General features: G+C 45.3%; 1 protein-coding gene across 1 annotated transcript; it reads right to left on the bottom strand.

The window, feature by feature from the left end:
• Positions 1 to 2,092: 2,092 nt before the first annotated feature.
• On the bottom strand, positions 2,093 to 23,455 carry RS1 (retinoschisin 1). Its single transcript, XM_060002080.1, has 6 exons — positions 23,404 to 23,455; positions 14,856 to 14,881; positions 14,144 to 14,249; positions 6,967 to 7,108; positions 4,542 to 4,737; positions 2,093 to 2,245 (listed from the first exon to the last, which is right to left on the bottom strand). Exons 1-6 carry the CDS (start codon positions 23,453 to 23,455, stop codon positions 2,093 to 2,095), a joined length of 675 nt encoding a protein of 224 aa, XP_059858063.1.
• Positions 23,456 to 25,518: the final 2,063 nt, after the last annotated feature.

Raw genomic sequence — 25,518 nt, 5'->3', positions numbered from 1 at the left:
GTCCAGAATACGCAAAATCTACAGAGACAGAAACGAGATTAATGGTTGCCCGGGGCTGGGGTGGGCAAGTGGGTTGGAGAGGTGTGATGGCTAGTGGGGACAGGGTTTCTTTTGGGGGTGATGAAAATTTTCTAAAATTGATTGTGATAATGGTTGCTCAACTCAATATACTAAAAGTCATTGAATTATACACTGTAAATGGGTGAAATTTGTATGGTATGTGAATTTTATCTCAATAAAGCTGTTCCAAAACAAAACTTTCCAATATAAACAATTATTTGGAGAACCTTTATCCCTGCCTCACGCTGTTTACTTCTTTTCTTTTTTTCCCTTAACTATACTCCCCTCCTGTGTCTGGTGTGCCAGTTGTAGAGTCCTGAATTCTTAGGCTATTGCCATTTTCTCTGACAATCCATGTCACGATAAAAGTTCGTTCAGCTTTCCTAGTAAGAATCTCTAGGCATTCTGTTCAAAGTGGATTTGTCCATGTGTCCTAAGGCCAGAGAAGGATTTTTTTTTTTCCCTACCCTGAATTGATACCTTTATATGTGAGAGAAGATTGAGCAGAGAAAAGTGTTTTTCCACATTTAAGTGTACAGCATGGGGATTGGAAAGATGCTGGGTTAAATAAGCTGTTCTAAGCCCAAAAACACCAGGGAAGAGATTTGGGGATTTTAGGAGGCTGGCCGTTCACAGAGGTGAATACGATGTCCAGGATCGTGTTGGTGTGAGTCCATTGCCTCGGCTTGGCGTTTGAAAACAGAAAGTAACTCAGAGAAATGAGCTGCTAGCAGAGGCTGCACTGCCTCAGGACCAGGACAGTCTTGGCTTCCCCAGTCTCGCTGGAGGGCCCTCATCCTCTGATTCCACCCCTTCTCGGCTCCTGCTTTCAAATCCTCTCCTGCCCACCGGCCCTGTCATCAGCCTCTTCCAGGGAAAGGCCTGAAAACTCAGGCTGAGCTATAAACGACAAAGGCGGACTGTCCTTCCCCCGAGCTCCCCGCTTGTGGAGCTCCTCCAGGAGGGGAAGGCCAGGCTGAGCCCAGATGTTACGAGGCAAGGGGGCAGAGGTTGGAAGGTTGGGCTCACCAGCGGCCTAGCCGCATCACGCTTCTCAGATTGTAGGGCCTGACCACTTTCTGCAGACTGTACTCAGCTGATGGGCCTCCTCTGTGTAGCCAGTGATAGCTCCTGGCCAACTGTTTTCCAAGTGTTAAGCTTGTTGAAAAATGGTAGCCCTAGATAAAAGGAAATTCTGGTGTGTTCTGGTCATTTGGGGTTCCTAAATACAGGGAAACTTTGCTCCTTACATATGCAGCCTGTCCCGTGTATTCACCTAAATAGTGACCACAGACTGGGATCATTTGCCTGAGGGGACTGCAGAATGGAGCTATATGTGATGAGAGCTCTGGACCTCCCCCCATCCCTGTGTTCAGGGTTAGGTGTGAGGGGTGAAAGCTCAAAGCAGGGGAGGCCCTCCTACCTCTGGGGTGTTTGGTCATGCACGGCTCTCACGAGACTGAGACATGGGCTCCCATCCACCAGACTCATCTGTGCCACCCAGTCACCCCAAAACTGCAAACGCAGTGCTCTAAAGTCCTAAAAGGCCATGATTTAATGAAAACTTAGGAGAAAACACAAGCTTGCTCCCCCTTTGTGTTCAAAGGGAGGCTTTATGAAACTCTATGTTCCTGTTTTGAACATGGTAAAGCAAAAGAATTTTCAAATTATCAGGGCTGCTTTTCATCCCCCTGGGACTGCACCTTTCACAGTGTCACTGAGACCAAAAACAAACCAAAAAAACCCGAGAGCAGCAAATTACTCCTGCTACTTAGGCTTTTGCTTGAAAATTGTTTTTAGGGACATTTTCTTTGTTCTTATTTTCTTCGGCCCTGAGTGGGGAATAAGTTCATTTTCTTTTCCTTTCACTGAAATTGGAAACTATATCTTACAAAAAAGAAAGAAGTATTCTCTGCCCAGCTCCGCATTGAAAAGAGCCTGTAAAATCCAGCCCTTTTGGTCACAGTCAGCGTTCCCGCATGGGCCGCGCTGCACCCTCCACCCCCTGGCAGGTGCTGAGCTGAGGCGCGCATCAGGTACACTTGCTGACGCACTCCAGCAACTCCATCCGGATGGCAATGCGGACGTGCCAGCCCAGCGGGATGAGCCGGATGAAGCGGGAAATGATGGGGGGCCGCAGCAGGTTCTGGACTGTGGAGGTTCGGTCCGAGTTTCCATAGAAAACCTAAAGAGAGGGAGGAAATCCTATCACCATCACAGAAGAGGAGAGAAAAGGAAGACAGATTCCTGTCTGGAGTTGGCCCCAACTTTTAACTATGGAAAATCTCAGTGCTGAAAGGGCAGAGAATTTGCTGATGTCCCCCAAAATCTAACCTTGAATGATTGTCAGCACCTACATGCTCCAGGCATCAACTTAAATGAATTAAAATTAGGTAACAATTCTTCCTCAGTAACACTAGCTGCTGTTCAAGTGCTCAATACTGTATGTGATTAATGGCTGCCATAGTGGATACTGCAGATAATAACATTTCCTTCATTGCAGAAAGTTCTACTAGACGGCGCTGATAGAAAATGCTGCTTGATTCTTATCACCAATTTTGTGATTTAATCCTTTGCATTTTGACAAGAATTTTGAAAAGGAGCACATTATACTTTAGAGAGGAATGTTCCCATGTTCCAAAGGTAGCCAAAGTGGGGCTCAAGTGAAAACTTGTGAGCTGGCTCTAAAGTTGTGAGCCAAAGCTTAACTGTGTGTGTCTACATTGATACAAATGGCAAGTACTTTTTTTTTTTTGCGGTACGCGGGCTTCTCACTGTTGTGGCCTCTCCCGTTGCGGAGCAGAGGCTCCGGACGCGCAGGCTCAGCGGCCATGGCTCACGGACCCAGCCGCACCGGGGCAGGAACCCGTGTCCCCTGCATCGGCAGGCGGACTCTCAACCACTGCGCCCCCAGGGAAGCCCTGGCAAGTACTTTTTAGACTTTTTTTGGAAAAAAATATTTTTAAAAAACAAAAAGACATAAAAACTAGAGAGAAGATTCTCGAAGTGGGAGAGCAGTGCCCAAAATAGAAAAAGGTGTTGCTTCCTGTGTTTTGGGATGTAACAGCAATTACACAGTGGCTGTAACATAAGGTACAATGGATATTTGGCTATATCTTCAAAGAAACTTCTGTGCACTTTTTCCAGAGTCCTAGTGCTCTGCCCAATGACACTGGAACATTTCATTTCCTTCTGGAATTATCTCCTGAAAAAAATCTGGCTGCCACATTGACCTCATCCATACACAAATCAAGAAGGACCTCAGCTGCCATGATCTTGCCTTTATTTCTTCCCAATAGCAACACCCCACATCCCCTTCTCTAAGCTGTTTGCCCTTGAACCTCTTTAAATCAGGAGCCCAGTGAAGAAGGAGGATGGAACAGGCTCCAGACCTCACAACTGCTGGAGTGGAGCGCTTCTTTGCAAAGAACTATCAAGGCCTTCAGAAACACAGGTAGAGCTTGAAAAAGAATTTTCATATCTTTTTGAAAAGCCAACTAATAAGAACAAAAATGAAATAAAATGTCCAAGTATCAAGATGGTTTTTCCTATTGTGTTCAAACTCCTTGAAATTTCAACCCATGAATGTCTTGCTGTACAAATTGTCATCAAGAGAGTACGGAGCCTTCTGATGTTCAGCTGCACATGTCTACTTAACCTGATGAAATGTCCAGATTAGCTGGGGGAAGTCCTCTCAGACAAAAGGGCAGTTAACATTTCCAAACAGCTAGTGAGTTTTTAATTCATTGCAGATAACATTTTATATGTGTGTGTGTGTGTGTGTGTGTATATATATATGTAAAATATTGATTATATATTTATATGTGTATATATGTGTATGCATGTATGAATATACATATGTGTGTATATGTGTGTATATATTTATATAAAATATATAAAATCAAAAGCCTACTGTGTTCAGTCTGTGATGAGCAAGAATTGGGTGGGTCTCAGCCCTCAGAGATTAGTAGGATATAAAGTTGCTCAAAGGTTTAAGTGACTGTTTCTTCTCAGCTGGACTTGTTTTAACCATTTATACAGTTTAGTGGCTAATTTGTTGAGATTGTCGGTCTCAATAGTAAGGAGAGGCCATATCTACATAAAGGGACAAGAACCTAGCCACATCAGTAGTAGATCAAGCCAGACCCATGCAGCAAAGTGTTCAAGGTCCAGTGACTTGGGCAGAATCCAAATGGCCAGTCTTGATTATTCAAGCAACTCTGTGCTGATGTGAGAATTCAGACTTCTTTTGCACATACGATGGCACTCATTCGCCAACTGTGCTAGACATGAGGGATACAAGAAAAGACCCCTGCCTCGTCGTCAGAGAGCAGATAGTGTTGTGGGGAGAAAGCACGGATGATTCACCATACCGTGGGGTCAGTGTTCTGACAGAGGGTGGTGACAGGAACACAGGGACGGGTGGGAGGGGTGTCCCAGAGGGGCTGTGTTGAAGTTGGTTTGGGGTAAGCCCGACGTACCCGATTGTTTCCGGTCTGGTCCTTATAGTAAATCCAGTTCAGGCTCTCATCGGTCCTGTACTGCACACTGTACTTGGTCATCCACTCGTCGATGTCACAGCGCCCCTGGGTGAGGATCCCCGAAATCACCTTGACCTCCTTCAGATCTATCTGCAACCACTGGCTGCTGTCCTGGAACTTGGAGAGCCAGGCGCACCTGCCGCGGACACAGCGAGTCACCAGGAGCCTTTCCCCGTGAGCGCCTCCAAAGAGCTGGGAGGTGCTGTCTTTTGAGGGGATGCCAGCACCTGAAGAGCCCCCACAATGCTCGGGCAGTCTGAGCTGCAATCTGTTAAGCACCCAGAAGCTTGTCTCCGAGAAGTGTCCGGCCTCTGTGATACTTGTATAGTTTCTCCCTGCACCTCCACCGCCCAAGGAAAAATTGTCAGATTCAAATAATTTGTCAAAGAAATGCCTTCAACTGTAGCTGAAATCACCTTTGGCGTGTGGTTGAGCATGTTTTTCTTCAAAACATGCAAATCCATGGTAATCGCACCTTCCAGCCCCCTTCCCTTTTCATTAGTCTCCCCTGATGTCCTTTTTCCGTAAGTCTTTTTTTTTTTTTTTTTTCTTTAATTTCACTCTCTTCATACCTATCTGCGTCTCCTTCAGGTGCTGTCATCCACGCCATGGTAGGCACCATGTGCAGAACATGGAACCAAGTGGCTCTGCAAGGGCTTTTCACAATTGTAAAGCAAAGCAACCACTGAAGGAACTGATTTATTTTTTAGTTAATATCCTCATAAGTTGTGGAAACCTATGGTTTCCCTTTGTGGCGTGTGAGTGTGTGCGCGCCTGTGCGCGTTAATAAGCTTCTCGGGGACTCGGCCCTTGGCAGCCTTCTCTTCTAATTCTGGACTTGCTCCTTGGGTGGCTCCTGACTTTTAGGTCCATCTCAGACTTTTTCTAAATTCTAAACCCTGAGAATCAATTGCTAGCTAGACAGCTTCTACTGGATGCCATATAGCAGCTCAAATAAAACATGTCCCAAAAGAGCTCCTAATTATCCTCACCCCAACCCCTCATTCCAGTGTTCATCTCTCTGAATTCTACCCCCTTCCTCTCTGTCACCTCAAACATCTAATCCATTTCTTGGCTCCATCTCCAAATGTTTCTCAAAGTCGTTTACTTCTCTCCATTTCACTGCCACCACTCTAGCCCACGTCACCCTCAGTTCTTGCCTGGACAGCTGCCATAGCTTACTTAACTGGTCTCCTTGGATTCCTCTCCCCACCTCACCCCCCGCCCGTACCCCACACCAAACAGCTCTTCCCACAAGAGCCAGAAGATTTTACTTAAAACCTAAATCTGATTGTGATACTCCCCAACTTTAAATCTTCCTCTGATAGAGTCTGCTCATTGTCTCCCAATATCCTCTTCCCATTTCCTTTAGTAATAGAACCCCTAAATTTTCTCTGGGCAAGAGGCCACCCAGCTAAGATCACGACGTTTCCCAGTCTCCTCTGTAGCTGGGTGGGGCAGTCGGACCAGATTCTGATCAATGCGATGTAGATAGAAGTGGCCAGCAGGATTATGTATGTATCCTTAAAGGAAAAGTATATGCACTCTGCTCTTCTTTTCTCCCTCCTGACTAGAATGTGGATGTGATAGTGGAAGCTAGAGCAGCCATCTTGGACCCCAAGGTGGAAACTTCATGTTAGGGTGAGAGAACAAGGTAGAAAGAGTCTGGGCCCCTGATACCATCCAGCTGCCATAACAACCCTAGACTGCCTGATCACCTCCAAGTTGATTAAGTCTCTGTATTTTGGGGCTGTTTGTTACAGCAGCACAAACCTGTATTCTAACTAATGCACATTCAGGGTTCTCCCATTATCCCTAAAATAAGGACCACAGTCCTTAACATGACTTATAAGGCCTTGCACCATCTGATTTCTTTCTGCTTCTCCAGCCTCATCTCACCTGTGCGCTAACCTCACTGGCTTTCTTTACAGTCCCCATCCATGCACTTGAGGGATCTTCCCAACTCAGGGCCTTTGCACCGGCTGTACCCTGTGCCTCTCTCCCCTTCCCCCCACCTGGCCAACTGCAGCTCTCAGGTCAAAGATCTTTTCCTTAGAAAGCCTTCCCTGGTGCTTCAAGTGGACCAGGTCTTTCTTCTCCTCTGCAGCACTCATCACACTTGGCGGATGGCCAGTTGTGTGACAATGTGCTTAGAGTCCCCCCTCTAAACTGCGTGCTTCTCGAAGGCGAGGAGCTCATTCACCTTGTTCACTGCTGTATCCACTGTCCTTGGCACGTGGAAGGCACTCAGTCAATATTTGTTGAATAAATAAATGCATTCTGTGTCGTTCATTTATTACAGAGACCTACTTTTTCAAATCACATGAAAAAAAAAAAAATCGCCTGAGCCTCCTGCTCTGCTTACCCAAAGCCTTGACTATTGAGTCGGGCCTTGTTGGCGGTCCAGGAGGCATACCAGCCCACGTACTGCTCCAGGTTGGAGCAGGTGATCTGGTCTGGTGTAACCTCTCCTGACTCGAAACCCAGGGGCTTATGATATGGGCATTCTGGGAAAGGAAAAACAATGCACATTAAAACACTCATATCGCATGGCAAGACTCAACAAACACGGCATGATCAAAATGACAAATCCGACCCTCTCGTTCGCGCTTTGTAAGGTGGAGGATGTTTTCCTTGGTGGCGCCGTTCACAATGGGAGGACTGGGTCTTCATCCTCTTCACTGCTCTTGCGAGAAGAGAGTGAAGATGAAGTAAAGGGATTGCCATAGAGACTCACAATATTCATAAAAGGGAAGTAGTTCTATGGCAACCTCTTGGTGGTGGGGGGGAGAATTTTGAGAAATACTTCACCTCCTCCACAAACTCAGAGACCTAAAAACCAAGAGGTTCACAGGAAAATATCATACTTAAATGTCATACTCTTTATTTTCCTCATTAACACGGGTTAGCCATCCCACATGATGACAGGAAGGCCCCTAATTGTCCTCAGGCAGCATATGATGCCAATTATAGGAACAAAACAATGGTGAGAGGCAGGAAGGGCAGTTATATATTGAGACTGACTTCCCACTTGTAAATTGCAGTTTTTCACTAGTCTAATGAAAAAAAAGGGTGGGGCGGGAATGAAATGCGTCTAAGTGACTTGAATAAGGAACAGTTGAAAGGAGCTGCTTTTTCCAAATAAGAGTAGCCGAAGCTGGTTCTTGTATATTAATTGCTGCTTCTCACGGATTTCCTCTCACTAATTTAGCGTTCAGTTACCTGGTCAGAGACTACCAATTGCCAACCCAGTATCCATTCTTCCCTGCTTTTAGACTAAAGAACCCTAATTTTGTTGGGTGCAGCAACGTAGCCAGCTAAAAAAACAAAACAAAACAATCTTTCCCAGCCACCTTTGCAGTTTGAAGTGACCACGTGACACAGTTTCTAACTCATGAGATAGAAGAGGATGTCTGCTGGGGATTTCCGATCAGATTTTGCTTGCCCCCTCTTTCTTCCTCTTGCCTAGAAGGAAGACCTGATGGTTGGTGCAACAGTAGCCATCCTGCACCCTGGAGGTAAGGCCAAGAGAACTGAAGAGACCTCAGCCCTGATATCTTTAAGCTGCTCCTTACCCCTAGTCTTTTTACTGTGTGGGTCAAAGAAAAACTCCTATTTCAATAAGCCACTATTTAGGGGGTCTCTTATTTATAACCAAACCCAGATTCTAGCTGAATTTCTTTAGAAAACAAATGATAAACTTAGGCAAATACATTCTCCTAGTTTCCCAGTTGTGAATGATAAACTTCAAGTAAGGAAGATCAAACTACTTTCTTTCCATGTATAAATTTGAGTTCAGATTGAAAAGCCAAGTGTATTTACTGGGGCATCATCACCTTCAACAGCAAAATGAGTGCTGAGGTCTTTCTGGCAGATAATTTTCAAAAGTCAGGAAAACTGAATGAGGCATGTAAAAGCTTGAATGCCATCCTGGGGCTCCAAAATGCCTGCGGGGATAGTCATGCCCTGTCCCCAGAGGCTGAAGACAGAAGGACAGCTTCAGGCCTCTGGCCAGGGCGGCTTAACTGCCTTTCTGCCCAGTGAACCAAAGAAATAGGGCCAACTCCCACCAGTAACTGCAGCTCAGCGGGGCTGGGGGTGAGGGGACAGCATTTGTAGTTTATCAAGTACCCGAAGCTTGGGGGGGGGGCGGCCTATTAAAATAATGTCAAGGGAGAGAGAATAGGAGCGCTTTCTGAGCGACTCCATCACGCCTTGTGTGGCCAAATCATCAGGGCTTGTTAAGAACGCAGTTTCCAGGATTCCACCCCCAGAGTGGCCACATTTTTAACAAGCACACTTTGAGAACCTTGGTCTGCCAGGGAAGACGTTGGCTGGAGGATTCAGGGGGCCTGGCGCCTGTGGCCTTGGGGACTTCTCCACCTCCTCAGCTCCCCTCTGACCTGGAAGACAAGCTCAGCCATGCCACTGGAAGGAGGGACAAGGCCCCAGCGTCAGAAAGCTGGGTTTCAGTTGGGCCCTCGGTCGCCACTTAAATTCTAACTGTGGATATCTCTAAGGACCGTCCATCCTGAACCTCCCTTCTCTTGCTCCAGGGCCACCAGCTCAGAGGCAAGAAGCAGAGGGGAAAGAAAAGCCATGGCCACCTCTCCCGATTGCTTTATTCTTGGCATTTTGCTCTTTCTCTATTTTCCCCTCACATCTCTTTTGCCGTCTCTTCCCAGTTAGCCCATCTAACAGTTAAGAGTTACACTGAAGGGACCTGGCCAGTGGCAATGGTCTTGGAGGCCTGTAAGGGCTTGTCCAGACGTGGATCCTGCCCATACTCTCCAGGGGAGGCGATGAGCTCACCATCCCCATGGTTTCAGCCAGTGCCTGAGAGCCAGTGCCCAGCCCCCAGGCCCCAAGCTCCATCCCACTGCCACCTGGATATTCTCTAAGTGAACAGTTTCATCTGGGTGACCCAAAGATGCTTCACACTCATGTGTCCAAAACTAAGCACCCAAGCCCCAAGCCTAACCCCTGTCCAGTGCTCCTGTCTCAGGCATTGGCGCCTCCAGCTACATAGCTGCTAACCCAGAAAAGGCAGTGTTTTGGCCCAAGGCACAGAGCACAGACTCTGTGATGGGTCTCAGCCTGGGCGTCACCTGGAAAGTTATAGAAGTGCTGGTGTTCAGGCCACACCCCCAGAGATTCTGATGTCATTGGTCTGGGGCATGACCTGGGCATGGGGTAAATCTTCAGGTGATGGTAATGGGCAGCCAAGGTCAAGAACACCTGCTTACAGCCAATTCGACCTAGGATTGGATCCCACTCTCCCTCTGGTGAGCTTAGGCAAGCTGCTCACCCTCTCTGGGTCTCAGTTTCCTCATCTGTGAAATGGGCACAACAGTAGTCCCTGCCTCCATAAAGTTGATTTGGGATTACATGAAGCAGTGTTTGTAGAGCGTAGAGCCTGTAGTGCCTGACCAAAAATAAGCAGCTAGTACTGGTGTAATAGGGTGAATTTATGAGAGTATATTAATGTCTTGAGTTGTGTATGTTTGTTTTTTATGGTGAAGACTCACCAGGGGAAAAAAATCTAGCACCCCTCTACCCAAGTCTGTCTTGCCCCCATCATCCTCCCTACATCACCCTGAGAAAGTCAGCTTCCTATTTCTAAACATTTGGAGTCTCCTTGCATCAGGAAGGAATAAGCTGTTTGCACACGCATGAACGTGATTTGAGAGAGGAGAAGCCTGTTGACAGCCTAGCATCTCTCAGGCTTATGGATTTGGAAGGTCTAGGCCTCAACAGGAACTAGCTGACTGTCCCAGAGGAGGTGGCCAGAGGCTTTGGGCTTTGCCCCTTGCTGGGTGGTGGGGGGCTCGTTGTAGGGGCCTGATCTCAGTGGGGAAATGGTTCCTCTGAGGGGGCTGGACCAGGGATGGGGGGCGGGACCCCTGAACTCTTGACACCCTCAGAGACTTGGGAAGGTCACAGGACTGAGCTTGGTTCAGAGGGATAAGGGCACCAACAAGGTGTCTGCCTTCCCCTGGGGGCTGCCGGCCGGGCAGGGAGCTGCCCTCAGCCTGAGCCTGGGCCCTGTGCCGAGTCAGCCCTTGCAGGCCCCTTGGGGGCAGGGGGGTGGGGTGGGTGGGGAGGTGTAGTCCAAAGGGGAGGGTCAGAATCTTCAACAATCCTCCTGTCTTTAGACTCCACACAGCCCATGATAAAGGGGGACTCAAACCGGAGTTATCTGAAAATTGGAAAAATAGAAAATGTAACATGTCTCCTGCTCTTTGTGCCCTGGAGTGAAGGGCACTCCAGTTACATGATTACTATTTTCCCTGTCTCCTCCTTTCCCCTTCACCTGGACACCTCTCCTCATCCTTTGGATCTCTGCCCACTTGCCCAGCTCCCCAGGTCTGTCTAGCTCACCATGCTTTCCTGAGCCGAGCAGAATGCCTGCATGTGCTAGGCACGCAATAGATATTGAGTGGATGGATGAATGGAGGGATAAACAAACTTCATCACCCCATCTCAGGTGGCCACTGGGGATAAGCAAAGAAAATGGCAGGAACAGGAAGCAGGGAGGTCAGGGAGGAAGTGGGAGTTGACTGGCCCAGAGAACTCCCACTGGCCTAATCAAAAAGAAACTGTCAATTGAGTCTCAACTAGTATCAAGCGACATAAATAATGTTGCTGGAGGAATTAAAGGGATCCTCTTTACACACACAGAATACGTCCTTCCCAAGTTTTCTGCTCAGTGGAGGTTACTGTAAGCTATTAAGCCTGTTTCTACACTCATTTTACTCTTAAGGAAACACCTGCCTCTTCTGAGCGATGATTTGATAATGAGATCGATAAAGACATAGTCATATGTGCTGTTAATCCAGGCTATGCACACTTAACATACTAGCCTTTCTTATGCAGTAGATAATTTCTCGATGTGTAGACATATAAAGGCCAGACATGCTTTTAAACAATAGTAACCGAAAGGAACACAAAGAAGAGTTCGGGGCCATTTTTGACAAAAGACATGTGAACATTATTATGCACATGTGTTAGACTTGAATCTATATGATGATGTAGTGGAATACAGAATAATATTTATAGAAGAATAGGGTATAAACTTGAATATAATATGGAAATATAAAATCCAGAATATAAGTAAAGCGTTGAGTCATTAGATTTCTTATGCTTTGATACGTTCCCTGCCGTATTTCCCCCTCTCAGAGTGACGAGGTAATCTTGGCTCAACTCTGGAAAAGACAGACCTTTTAATATAATAGTGTTAAGCTGAAGATTAGGAGGCCATAATGCACCTAGCTGGTCACCTTCTGTTCTGTGGGTAGGGCCCCCTGGCAGTAACAGCCAGTGTGCACCTGTGAGCATCTCCTGACAGCTCTGAGTGACCCTCCTGTCCTGTGCTTTCTAGGGCCTCCTTCCGTCCTAAGTTGGACTCTGGTGGAAGCGCTGAATCTCAGGATCCAGCAAGACCAAGCAGCGTTCGAATGAGGATCTGAGGCACTGACAGGCAAGTAAATTCTGGAAGGTTGTGGCTAGTCCTGCTGCCCTGAATCATCTCTCCCGTGGAAAAACAAATGAACATTAATGAATCAACCATTTAACACTAAGGCTGCATTTTTTTCCTTCCTGGGAATATCTGTGTTGTTAAAACAAAACAAAACAAAAATGAAAACCCCAGTGGGGAGAGGAGAACACTTAAGCTAAAAGAATTTCTGATTTCAGAACTTCAAGTTCATGGCAACTGTGTAGGGGAGAGAGCCTGGGCAGCCCAGGTCATCTTTCACACTCCTCAGACACACAGCCCTCCTCAGCTGCACAGTTGATCAGGTCAATGAAACCAATCCGTATAAATAATCTCTTTTCAATTTCTTCTTAGAAAGAGCTTCCGTGGACTGGAATTCCAGTACGTCTCATGTCTCTAGTGAAGAGAACATTTGTTTCCAGTAAATGGTAAATTCCTCCAGCGTAGAGACAATGGTTCATTTTTGTCTCCCTATCGGCACATAATAGGCACATGATGACAGAGGGTGGAATTGAATTCTAAATGGATTATTAAGGAGGGTGCCTCAGCCTTGACTGGGCAGATCACCCCAGCACAGAATGGCTGCGGGAGCTCACGCCGTGGAGCTCAGTGGGACGTCCCTCCCGTGGGAGAAGCCCGCTGAACTCATCAGCACTTACTGCTTTCCTCACTACTGCGCCCCACTGTTCCCTTCCAGAAAGCTTAGTTCAGAAACCAATTCCTACCCCTTTAGTATATAGGAAAACAGGCAGTAAAAGCCTTTGTGGACGCCCCCCTCCCCCACATTTGCTATTTTAATGCAAATTTAATGAAATAATGCAGAGAAGCTCACACGCTGCACACAAACCTCTCTCCTGGAGCTCTTATTAGGTGATTATGTAAAGTGAATGACGGGCCGCCACATGGCGCCATCATAACCCTGGAAAGCGGGGGCAAGGACAGTTTCAGCAGAAGAGGTTCCGAGCTGTGGTAAATACTGAGCGTGGCAAATGTGTGATAGGCCGCCCGAGCCTCTGAAAGTCAGAGTGTGACCTCTTAGAAGGCAGGAAGAAAAGGAGCTGCAGTGTGCCAGGTCCAGGACAAGATGCTTTAATGCCTCATGCATTTTATTCCTCGTAACAACTCCTTACAGCAGGGTCCGTTTTTATAAATAACGTTTTATTAGAGCACAACCATGCTCATGCATTTACATTCAGTCTGTGGCTGCCTTCCATTTGAGGTGTTGAGGCCCTATGGCCCACAGAGCCACAAAGATTTACCGCCAGGTCCTTTACAGGCAAAGTTTGCTGGCCCCTGCCTTAGAGGAAGTCATTCATATTAGTCAGGAGAGGCTGTTTATGCTGCAGAACGAATTGTCACAGAAATTTCAGAGGCTTAACACAACAAAGGTTGATTTTTCACTCAGGTGGTTCATTGTGGGTCAGCAGGAAGTTCTACTCCACTTTACCTCCCCAGCACCCAGACTAAAGGAGAAGCCACTTTCTCAGGCAGGGAAGTGGACCTCATTTCAGAAGAGACACGGCTTCCATCGGCTGGAACTGCTCCTGTGAAGCCACCTGACTGGGAAGGGGCTGAGAATGTGGGGAAGCACGTGGTTGTTTGGTGAGCAATGAATATCCGGGCACAGTAGTATTGCCTCCATTTGACAGAAAAAGGCCAAAGTGGGGGTCCCAGAGTTAAAAAACAATGCAGCCAAGATTCCAACTCTGGTATTTCTGGCTCAAAAGCCTGTGCTTTTCTCAAAATTGCTGCCTATCATTAGTTTATTTTCGATAAATTCCATTAGTCTCTTTCATTGAAAGTTAGGTCCCATCTTGCCATCTCACCAAGGCCAAGTAGAGATCCAGGAAACTGTCCTGACCAATGACATCAGTGCAGTTTGTTGGAGCAGTGGCCATTGAGATTTGAAGTTCAATGGCCGACTGGAGAAAACCCAGAACGTGGCATTCAGGGGGTTTAATTCATCAGGGTTGAAAGAAAGAGGAGAAACAGGGTGTTCCCAAGGATACCCCAAGGATCTGGTGCCCCAAGGAGAGGGGACACTCACCCGGTATGCAGTCTAACGGGGTGGAGCCTGCAGACCACAGGGCATTGGCACCTCCTTGGCAATCGCACTTGCACGCTTTGTGGTACCAGGGATCCTCACCCTCATCCTGTGGGAAGCCAGAGGGGCAGGAGCTTCAGAAAAGTCACAGTCAAAGGCAACTGTGGTCAGCACCACTGGAAAAGCTCGCATTCAAAAACCTTGCTCATTCATTTCCTATTGTCTGTGGCGGCTATCACACTACAGCAGCACAACTGAATTATAAATCCAGTTTAACCCACACAGTTGCCGCTCATCTTTGAGTCTAGATAAATGTTTGCCACCTTGGGTGACCAGCTAAAAATCTCACAGACACACCCACATAGAGAGCCATGTCCACCCCATTATATCTATCTTCAGGGGCTCGAGGAGCCCCAGTCCGAGGTCAGGCGCCTTACATCTCCTGGAGGTCCCTTCTGGGGATACAATTTTAAAAGGGACTGGATTCAAGATTCCGCCATCTGATTTAAGACCTGGTTTACTTGCATTCACTCATTAAAAAAACCAGTCTTGGAGCTTGTCCAGATAAAACATGCTATTGCCACCACCAGGAAAAAAAAAAAAAACCTTTAGAAATACATTAAAAAAAAAGTGATAATCCTATACATTGTTTTGGCTAGGAAAAATCTTCAAAAATAGTAACCATATGAATTCCAGCCTTCTTACTGTAACATACCTCAGTAGACGATAATCCCAGTGTGGCTGAGCAAAAGGACATGAAAGGAAACATCAAGTTAAAAAAAGAAAGAAAAATTCAACAAATGATTCATTACATGGAAAAGTGAAATGATCACAGTCACGTAAAAGTTAACAAAGCCCCTTCTGGAAGAAGTCAAAGTAAGTAAATACGTGCCAGGAGAAACATCCACAGATGCTGAGGAAGTAGGGAAGTGACACATTCAGGTGATTTAAAATTAGGACATTGTTAAAAAAATATTTAAAAAAATTTTTTTTAGGTTTGTCTATTATCTACAGGAAATATCAAACCACAATCAAAGTGTAAATACCGTATACATGATGTGGAAAAATTGAAAATGTGTAAAATTTAACCTAAGACTAACATTTAACCTATCTTCATAGAAGTATGAATAAATAGAATGAATGCACAATTTAACAGGAAAGGAGTTTGTCTATATTAGCATAAGCTGATTGTTTACAGCTGCACTGTCCATTGTGGTAGTCACTAGTCCCATGTGGCTATTTGAATTTAAATTCATTAAATTAATAAAATTAAAAATTCAGTTCCTCAGTCACACCAGCCACATTTCAAGTGTTTGCTGGCCACACGTGGCTAGTGGCCCCTGTACTGGACAGCACAGATACAGAACATGTTCATCATTGCACAAGTTTCCATTAGACAGCGCTGGTTTAACACACCAAGTTCCATTTCCCATTTTCAACAGAACAAATGCCTTTATTTCTTTTCTGATTATAAAAGCAGCACATACCTATTATAAAAATCTCAAACAAAACCTGAGTGTAGGCAGTAGATATAAAAGTCCCTCCTTAACCACTTTGCTATCTAAATATTGAATCTGATGCCCACCAAAAACTTTCAGATTGTTTTAAAGAGTTAAAGGAATGGTCTCATCCTTTTCATTAGAATTATAAAGCTATTTTTTCAAATTGTATCTTTCTTTAAATAATATGTATCCATTTCACATACCACTTTCGCGTGTCCACTGTGAGCCTGGCCCTGCACCAGGGCCTGGGCCTTCTGAAATGGAAGCCTCACTCTCTGCCCACAAGGGGCTTGAGGACTCAGGAGAAGATAGACCACTGGACGACACACATGGTGAGTCCTCTGCTGGGTTATGCATAGGCTGTAAGGGGAGTCGAGGGGGCATATCTTTTCGCCTGGGCGGATTCAGGGCCATCTCTCAACTGTGGTCAGCAAACTGCTGTCTCTCCTGGTCCCTTGTCCACTGATGATTCGTTCCTAGAGACTCCTTGGTTCACCTGCTATGGGCAGAATTGACCGTCTCAGGTAGCAATGTAGACTAGGGAGCACCGTCTTGGTAGGAGGCCAAGCCCTGTGCTGGCAAAGGAAGTGACCAATGACTTCTTTTTGTTTGTTTGTTTATAATTTTTATTGGAGTATAGTTGATTTACAATGTTGTGTTATTTTCAGGTGTACAGCAAAATGAATCTGTTATACATATATCCACTCTTTTTTAGATTATTTTCCCATATAGGCCACTACACAGTATTGAGTAGAGTTCCCTGTGCTATACAGTAGGTCCTTATTAGTTATCTATTTTATATATAATAGTGTGTATGTGTCAATCCCAATCTTCCAATTTGTCCCTCCCCCACTCTAACCCCCCCACCCCCCGCCATCGATTTCTTACTTTCACAACCAATGGACTCTTCCCAACACTAACCTTACATCTTCATGCTGCGGTGTTGGGTGCTGTCAGTTCCTCCCATCTTCCTTTAGCTTCCATCACACTACTCACCTGCTTCTCCCACCACTCTAAATAATCCTTCTTAATCTCTCTCAAGAGCTCGGCTTCCTCTACTCCCACCCCCAAGATCCCCGACATGTTCATTGAACGGCTTATTGGATAGCTCCCCGTAGATGTCTCTCACTATCTAAAACTGGACCCAGCCAAGTGCTGGCCAGGTCATGAAGAAACCTGAACTCTCATATGTTGCTGGTGGGGGTATAAGTTGGTCTAACCTATTTTTAAAACTCTTTGGTAATTTATACAAAGGCTGGACATATATGTGCCCTATGACCTAGCAATTCCACTCCTAAGTATTTACCCACTAGAAGTGCATACATATGTTCTCCAACAAAGAAAAACATGTACTAGATTATTTGTAACAACAGTATTTGTAAAAACCCCAAACTGGAAACACTCATATGTCCATCACGAGTAGAATGGATACGAGTGGTAGATTTACACAGTGGAACACTATACTGAAATGAAAATGGATGACCTACAACTCCATGCCACAATATGGCCACGTCTCACAAACAATGCTGAGTGGAAAGTCAGATGATAAAGTGGACACACTACATGAATCCATTTAAAATGTACACAAGCAGGCAGAAGTCATCTATGCCGCTAGACATTAGGGTCGTGGTCACACTTGGGGTGGGGAGTGGCAAGGAGGAAGCCCAGGGAGGGTGTCTGGGGAGCTGGCAAAGTTCTGTTACTTGATCTGAGTGCTGGTTACTTGGGTGTGTTTAGTGGTAAAAATTCATTGAGCTGTACACTTACTTGTATCCTTCTGGATGTATACACTTACTTGTATTCTTCTGGATGTATGTTTTACCTCAGCAAAAAAAAAATTTTAAACACTGAACTCATTCCATCCTTCCTCATATTGTTCTCCTTTCTCTATTTTTTTTTTTGGTACGCGGGCCTCTCACTGTTGTGGCCTCTCCCGTTGCGGGGCACAGCCTCCGGACACGTAGGCTCAGCGGCCATGGCTCACGGGCCCAGCCGCTCCGCGGCATGTGGGATCTTCCCGGACGGGGGCACGAACCCGTGTCCCCTGCATCGTCAGGGGGACTCTCAACCACTGCGCCACCAGGGAAGCCCCTCTTTTCTCTATTTCTTAGCCTACTGATGGCTCCACCATCCACCTACTACCCCATCCAGAAACCTGGGACTCCTCCTAGTCACTTCTTTTTCCTAAACCCCCACATCCAGTGTCTACCGGGAGCCATCTTTCCTCTCCACCCCCACTACCACTTCCTCTCTCCTCTGGATATTCTCCTTGCTAAAGAGAGACCTTGCCTCATCCATCCTCCATACTGCCAATGCCTGACTGTGTCACTTTCTTGCTCCAGACCCTTTGTTGGGTCCCCATTACCATGGCCCCAGTTTCACCTCTGACATTTATTAGTTATATGACTGCGTCTCTCTATTTCCTCATCTCTAAAATGGGTATAATAATAATGTGTCCTTCAAGGGGTTGCCGTGATGTATCTCCTGGCTGCCTCTCCAAATTTATTTGTTGCACTCTCTATTACTTATAATTCATCAAATGTGCCAGGCTGTTTCATGCCTGTATGCCTTTGTGCATATGATTTCTTGGCCTCAAATGCCTTCCCCTCCCAACTTTTCTGCCTACTTATCCCCTTCCCTATGAAGAGGACTTTTTCTGTCCCTCATGTAGAACTCACCGCTTGCTCTGGCCTTTGTATCCTATTTCTTTCTTATCCACAGGTTTATCTAAGCACCCGTGCAATTAGAGAAATTGATATAAAAGATAGCTGATAATGACTGGTCCCAAAGCATTCATTCATTAATTTTCTTTGAGCATCTGCTATATTCCAGGCCTAGCTTTAGGTGCTGGGGAAATACCGGTAAACAAAACAGAAAAAAACACCTGCCCTCCTAGAACTTAAGAGTCTAATGTGGGGGGGGGGGGGTGAGGGGGTAGTGAATGTATAAATAAAATATATAATATGTAAAATAATGATGACTGCTATGGAGAAAAATAAAGCAGGGAGGTGGAGGGACAGGGAGTGGTACTTTGGGGCTTAGGGAAGGTTTCACTGAGAAGGTGATATTGGAGCAAAGACCTGAAGGAAGTGACATACCTGTGGACAGAGCCTTCTGGGCAGACGCAATAGCATGTAAAGACCCCGGGGTAGGCCGGTGCTTGGCGTGTCATCTAGGGGAGAGATGATGGTGGCTTGGCCCTGGGGTGGTGGCAGTGGAAGTGATGAGAAGTGGCTGGATTCTGACTGTCTTTGGAAGGTAGTGCCAACAGGATTTGCTGACAGATGACGTGGGTGTGAAATAAAAAGAGGTTCAAGGCCTGAGTGCCTGGGAGGATAGAGCTACCATTTACTAGGGGAGGAGAAGATTCCAGGGGAAGGAGGGATTTAGGGGGGATGGGGTAGAGATGTTCCTTTTGAGAGACCTACGGGACACCCAAGTGTTGAGGTTGAGTGGGCAGCTGGGTAGAAGGTACTAGAGCCCAGGGGAAAGGCCAGTTAATGTGTACATGAACCCATAGTGTCAGCCCCACAGCTGCTCCCCAAGAACTGCAAAGTAGATGAGCAATTGGCATCTAGATGGTTTAAGGGCTGTTAATGCAGAAGGCACTCGGCTCTGCCCCATCTTCCAGAGAAGCTGGGATGGCAGAAAAGCAGAAAGGCTTTGTCAGCTGTGCCAAGAATCTCTTTTGGGGGGACCAGAGGTGAGGTGTGTGGGTCACTGACAGAGCGGCCTTACTAACCAGATCAAATTGGCCCAGAGGACGTGCCCTGGCACCGAAGAAGGTCTGTGCCGCTGCAACTGAGCAAGCCCAGAGTTCACATGAGGCCCCTCTAATTGCCACGGCGCTCAGGGCCTTTGCATTACCTGGGTCCATGGGTGGGCCCCCAGAGGGGCTCCAACTTGTGCAGAAACAAAGCAGAAGGCAAAAAGGAAAGGGCGGGGAGGTTTCTACCTGTGGAGAGGAAGAGACCCAAGAGGGAGACCTGGTTTCAGAACCACCCCCTGTGCTCAATCAGATTTCTGGCGTTGTTGCCCCTCCCGGACTCCTCTCCCCAGAAAGCATTTGTCTGTAGGCAGCCTGGGGTTGTGAGGCACCAGATCTTATGGAAATGAGCAGAGAGAGAAGGAACAACAAGCCTTTTACAAGAAAAGTTGTCACCAAGGGAGCAGCAACGTGGCTGCTGTCATCCCTGAAATGATTTAATCACCCCAAAGCTGGCGAACAAAAGCAAACATCGTGTTGACGACAATGTCTTATGATACCAGAATATAACACTGTTGGGATGAGCAAAAGAAAACAGGTCAGCCTTTAAAGGAAAAAGGGCAAGATTTCGATTACATGGTTGTCTATTTTTGTCCTCACTCAGATCATCTTCGCGATTCCTCCAGGTTACAGGTTTCCACCAGAGGGTCTGCGACGTCTGCCACTCACCAGCCTTAGATTTATGCAATAGGGGACGATTCTGCCCTTTTGCTCAAAGGGCTACTCCATAGGGAAATGCTTGTTACTGCAGCCAGAAAATTCAAGCATGCCTATTTCTCGAAATGTACCTTGCAAGGCCAGAATCAAAGTGCGCATTAGACACACTTAGGGAAGACTATTTCAGTCTGTTTGCTTGGCTGTCACTAAATACAGAGTTTTCCTTCCCATGGAAACAGGTGAAGCCGAGGAGAAAAGCATAAAATTATGAATGATAGAAACTGTCTATAACTACCTTCCAAACTATTAGAGAAACAAGAATAAGACACAGGAGAAAAACAGTAGGCTGCAATAATGTCCCTCTGGCAAAGAAGAAAGAAGGAAATTGCTTCTGGTGTGAAAGTGTTACTCTTTTAGGTGGCAGGCATATTCATGGGGTAAATCTGTTATTTGTACATGCTTCAACACAGGTGAATGTCAAAAATATATGCTAGGGACTTCCCTGGTGGCGCATGCCAATGCAGGGGACACGGGTTCGATCCCTGGTCCAGGAAGATCCCACATGCCGCGGAGCAGCTAAGGCCGTGCGCCACAAGTACTGAGCCTGCGCTCTAGAGCCTGTGCTCCGCAACAAGAGAAGCCACCACAATGAGAAGTCTGCGCACCACAACGAGGAGTCGTTCCTGCTCGCCACAACTAGAAAGCCCGTGCACAGCAACGAAGACCCAACGCAGCCAAAAATAAATAAATAAATAAACTTATTTTAAAAAATATGCTAAATGAAAGACAAAAGACCATATGTTGTATGAGTCTGTTTAAATGAAATGTCCAGAAAAGGCAAATCTATACGAGACAAAGTAGATCAGTGGTTGACAGAGGCTAGGGGGAGGGGGAAGTGGGGAGTGAGTACTGAATGTCTACTGGTTTCTTTGGGGGATGATGAAAGTGTTCTAAAATTACATTGTGTGCTCCACAAATCTGTAAGTACACTAAAAACCATTGAATTACACCGTTTAAATGGGTGAATTTAGTGGTATGTAAATTACATCTCAATAAAGCTACTTTGAAAAAAAATCTGCTATCCCTGATGCTTGACACACCTGCAAGGAAGGACACACACTCACCTGTAAGATGAGGCTTGGTGATTTTTTTTTTTTTTTTTGGCTTGTTTTTATATAATAGCCATGACCAAGCAGTGGAACAATATACTTCAGTAAGGTGGGTGTTTTAAAAATCATCATCGGTGTGTAATCCGAAATGTACAATGCAAGATAAATAGAAGCCTGCCTCAGTTAAGAGACAGAGGTAGTGCTTTACGATGATGATTTGTGTATCCCCAATGACCCTTCATCCAACGCATAAGTGGAGTCAATCCATTTACCTTATTTCACTGTAGTAAGGATCCACTGCTGCCGTGGAACAGAAACAGCAAAGAGTAAATTAGACAAAGAACCTTTGTCTTCAGGTTCCCAGTTGTGCAGCATACATCTTTCCCCTGTGCATTGGCCTTATTTCTCTATCTGGATTGTAAACTGATTAAGTGCAGCAGTTGTATTCTGCCTTTTTTTCTCTGCCTCCTGGCGTATCCCTCTAGCTCAGGGTAGAGCACACCTAGGTTGCCAAGCCAAATTTTGGTGTGGCTGCTTTCCTTTGATGCCCGTGAGGGTGGAGGGCCTGGGTTAGGTGGGTAAGAGAATTTAAGTGTTTCAAGCCTACCTGCTGGACCACATTCCATTCCACCAGGACAGATGGGATTCTCTGTTCTTCGTGGAAATTTCTGGAGCTCCCCAGCCATGCACAAAGATTGATAAGCTATAGAACAGGAAAGAGTGCTGTGCACTGTGCCTCCTGACAGCGTGTCTTTTATTACTGTTATCCCCTGACTGCGCGGGTGTAATTGAAAAGTGGCCTGATAACTTTTCTAGGGCTTATTTCCATTTAGGGGTCACGGAACAAAGATTTTAGAGTTGGCACAGCGAAAACAAGAATCTGCCAGGTGTATCAAGTTCTTACACAGCATTTGGCCTATCATAGCAGGAACTCAGAAATGGATTCTTGAACTGACATCAATGGATTCTTGAATGAATCAATGGATGAATGAATCTCAATGCCAATCACAAATAAGAGGAGTCTGAGGGTGAGCCCTGTGGATGTCTGAGAACCAAGGGTATTGGGATCTAAGCCTTGAAAGGTTCTGTTTAGATTTTCTTGGTGAGGAAGAGGCACGGAGTAAAGGAAAAACAACAACCCCCCCCCCCGCCCTACTTAGAAATATGTCTTGGGGGTTTGCAAAATAACCTTGGGGTTATATTTTTACAGGTCTTTCCAAATATTGAGAAATGTGACTAACACAAGTTTTGAGATTGGGTAATCATGAAAGTGAGTATTCTACCAATAAAATATAATGAGAGAGTAGAGAAGAGAATGATTTAAACCAGGGCTTCTGACTCTGTGTGAGTTTTGTCATGTCTGTCTACCAGGTCATTGGCAGAGCGGAGAGGTCTCCTCCTTCCTGCCCTCCTTATTTATTTCCTGTAATGCACATAAATACACAGTGACCACAAAGAACCAATTTCTAATGTCTGAGTTGATGGGTCCTTAAGAGTTGAGAGAGGCATGGAAGAGCATGATTTCAAAGATTGACAGAGAATTTAAAAGTTGAATTGGATGACATTTTAGAGATTTGCCTTCAATTTCTCCGTAATTAAGCATTTCACTCCCGCCAGGGCTATATTTAGAAATTTTAAAATGATTGAGTATATTGAGTCTTTGGGGATTCCTGACTCTCAGTTGGATTATGCTTTCTATTAGTGTCCAGTTGTATTCGGCGTGCTATGTTAATCCATATTTAAACTAGGGTGACCTTACACCCTGATTTGCCTGGGACAGTCCTGGTTCACACCTGTTGTCCCAGCAAAATTATTAATAGCATCCTCCACCACTCTCAGTAGTGTCCTGGTTTGGAAGACTAAATTCTATAGTCACTCTAACTTTGACTCCCAAAAACTTTCAAGAATACACCGCACTTTCTTATGAATTGTTGCAATTTATAGCTATTTCATACGATTTTTGAGACCCTTCCTTCTTTCTGTCCCATTTTAAGCATCCTTTGAACTTCAGAAGGCTCCTCACGGAACCAGAAAGCCAGTGGTGAGACAAAGAGGACTGCATCACACAAAGACAACTGTTGTTCATTAATAACACATTAATTCATTAGCATGCTTTGCTAATTGATAATATTTTAATTATTCTGGTTGCATTTCTATTAATCAGCTGTATGATTAAGTCAGTTGTATTATTAGGTATTTAATGAGTGCTAATGGTTTGATAGCACATACCTTCAGAGCCAAAGAGAAGTAAAAGCAAGAAGCCTTCTATCTTGCGTGGCATTCTCCCCTCGTCCTTAGCTGCTGCTCTTCCTTATCAAAGTGGAGAGCTTTCCTAGGAACAGCAGCTTAACTTGAGCACTGGCCTCATTAAGCATCTTATTTCATTTACTTCTTAGGGCTTTGGCCAAGCCCCGCTAAGTTAACCCACATAGTTACCTGCCTCAATAAGAAGTCTCAGAGGAGAAGCTAACGTCAACTGAGGTCAGTTTAGCAAAGGAAGGTATTGGCTTTATTCTGTCTTTAAATGTAAGGGAAGCAGTGGAGGAAAATAGAAACTAGAATCAGAAGACCCAGGTCTTAATCCTTTCTCTGCCATCGTCTTCTAGGGGGTGACCTTGAGCAATTTCCTGCCAAACAAACACTAACATTCTCGAATTCTATGAAAATGACATGGATTCCCCCTCTCAGAAAGCAAGCTGGCATCATGTTTACACCTATTCACTCAGGAAAATACAAAATTGGGAGGGGGCGGTCAGTTACACGCAAAGATTTACATTGCTGTGTTATTTATAATAAGACAAAATTGGAAACAATCTACATAGGGGATTCAGGACAGCAGGCAGGGTTAAGAGCACAGATTCCCAAGCCAGACTGGATGCAAATCCTGGCTCAACCAGTTGTTATGTAGCCTTGGGAAAGTCACTTAAGTTCTCTGTGCCTCAATTTTCTCATCTGTATGATGGTGATAATAATGCCTATTTCATAGAGTTAGTTTGAGGCTTAAATGGGATGATATACATAAAAAATACTTAGAATAGTGTTTAACATAATTAGCTATTATTATTGCTATACAGCCAATAACAATAAAGTTGATGGGGTGGGGAGGGGAGTTGTTTAATGGATACAGAGCTTCAGTTTTCCAAGGTAAGAAAGTTCTGGAGATCTTTTTCACAGCAGTGTGACTTTACTTAGCATTTCGGAACTATACACTTAAAAACAGTTAAGAAGGTTTAAAAAAAAGTTAATGAAGTGATTGTAATAAAAAGGACAATCATGTGTTATAATCCTGAGTTAGAAAAGGATACAAATTTACCCACTGTATGAACAAAACTATGTGGAAAAACTCAAAGAAAAATACTGAGTTTCCCCTTCCCTTTTTTTTTCCGTATACATATATATTGCAAAATGATCACCACAATAAGGTTAGTTAACACATCCATTGTCTCAGAAAGTAACCATTTTTTGTGTGTCTGGTGAGAAAATTTAAGATCCACTCTCTTAGCAAATTTCAAGTATACAATATTGTTAACTGTAATCACCGTGCTGTACATTAATCCGCTTCCCTCTTTAGTTCTTGGCCACCACTTTAGTTCTTGACCTTTTTCACCTCAATCCCCCAGGGTCCCAGAGACCTTTACTTCACTCCTGTTGTCAAAGATGAAAAAGGTCAATATTGAAAAGATAATAACCCCCCAAAGCGAAGCTGTAATGAACTAATACAGAGGAACAAAAAGGAACTAAAGTTTACTCATTCAATCAGCATTTTGGGGGTGTCCACAAGCCTGACGCTTATTCTATACTATGTATGGATTCTTCATTAAACAGACGAAGGTCTCTTTAACAAACCCTACTGCAGTACTAGAAAGAAAAGAACTATTGTTTTCTCTGCTCTGTATTTTAGAGTTTACTGAAAAAATTAAACCTTTAATAATAATAAACCTTTAATAATTTAACTGCAGTCAAAGCACCGCTGTACTGCCATAGTTTAGTTGGAGGCTTCGGAGGGCCGGCCTGCCCTGGTTTGTAAGGAAGGGGCCGTGCTGGGTGATCTTGGTTCCCACGAGCGCCGGATTTCCCGAGGTCGCCCCGGAGCACCGAAGGAGAGGTCGGGGTAGGGCCCTGGCGGGGCGGGGTCGCCCTCGGGACTACAACACGGCCAGGCCCCCACTTATGCTGTTTCCTAGGTCGGGCGAGGGTGGCAGGGATGGGAGGAGTGGCTATCTGTCATTACGCTTCTGCGATAAAAACATTCCAAAAAGTAGACAAATAAAGATTAAAAAAAATTAATGGGAGAAAGAAAAGCACTTCTCTTCTTTAAAGAGTGAAAAATCAACCGTGCTACTT

Source organism: Delphinus delphis, chromosome X (genome assembly GCF_949987515.2).
Source record: "Delphinus delphis chromosome X, mDelDel1.2, whole genome shotgun sequence".
Taxonomy (NCBI): Eukaryota; Metazoa; Chordata; class Mammalia; order Artiodactyla; family Delphinidae; genus Delphinus; species Delphinus delphis.
The sequence above is the reverse complement of the archived record's forward strand: the minus strand, read 5'-3'. Positions and strand labels throughout refer to the sequence as shown.

Bases quoted from the DNA above. Each gene is read 5' to 3' on its own strand.
- RS1 (XM_060002080.1), bottom strand. From the start codon at position 23,455: ATGCCACGCAAGATAGAAGGCTTCTTGCTTTTACTTCTCTTTGGCTCT. The intron at 14,882-23,403 runs GTATGTGCTATC...CCTTTTGCTCAG, and splicing joins ACTTCTCTTTGGCTCTGAAG to CCACACTGGGATTATCGTCT. The intron at 4,738-6,966 runs GTAAGCAGAGCA...TGTCCGCGGCAG, and splicing joins CTCAATAGTCAAGGCTTTGG to GTGCGCCTGGCTCTCCAAGT.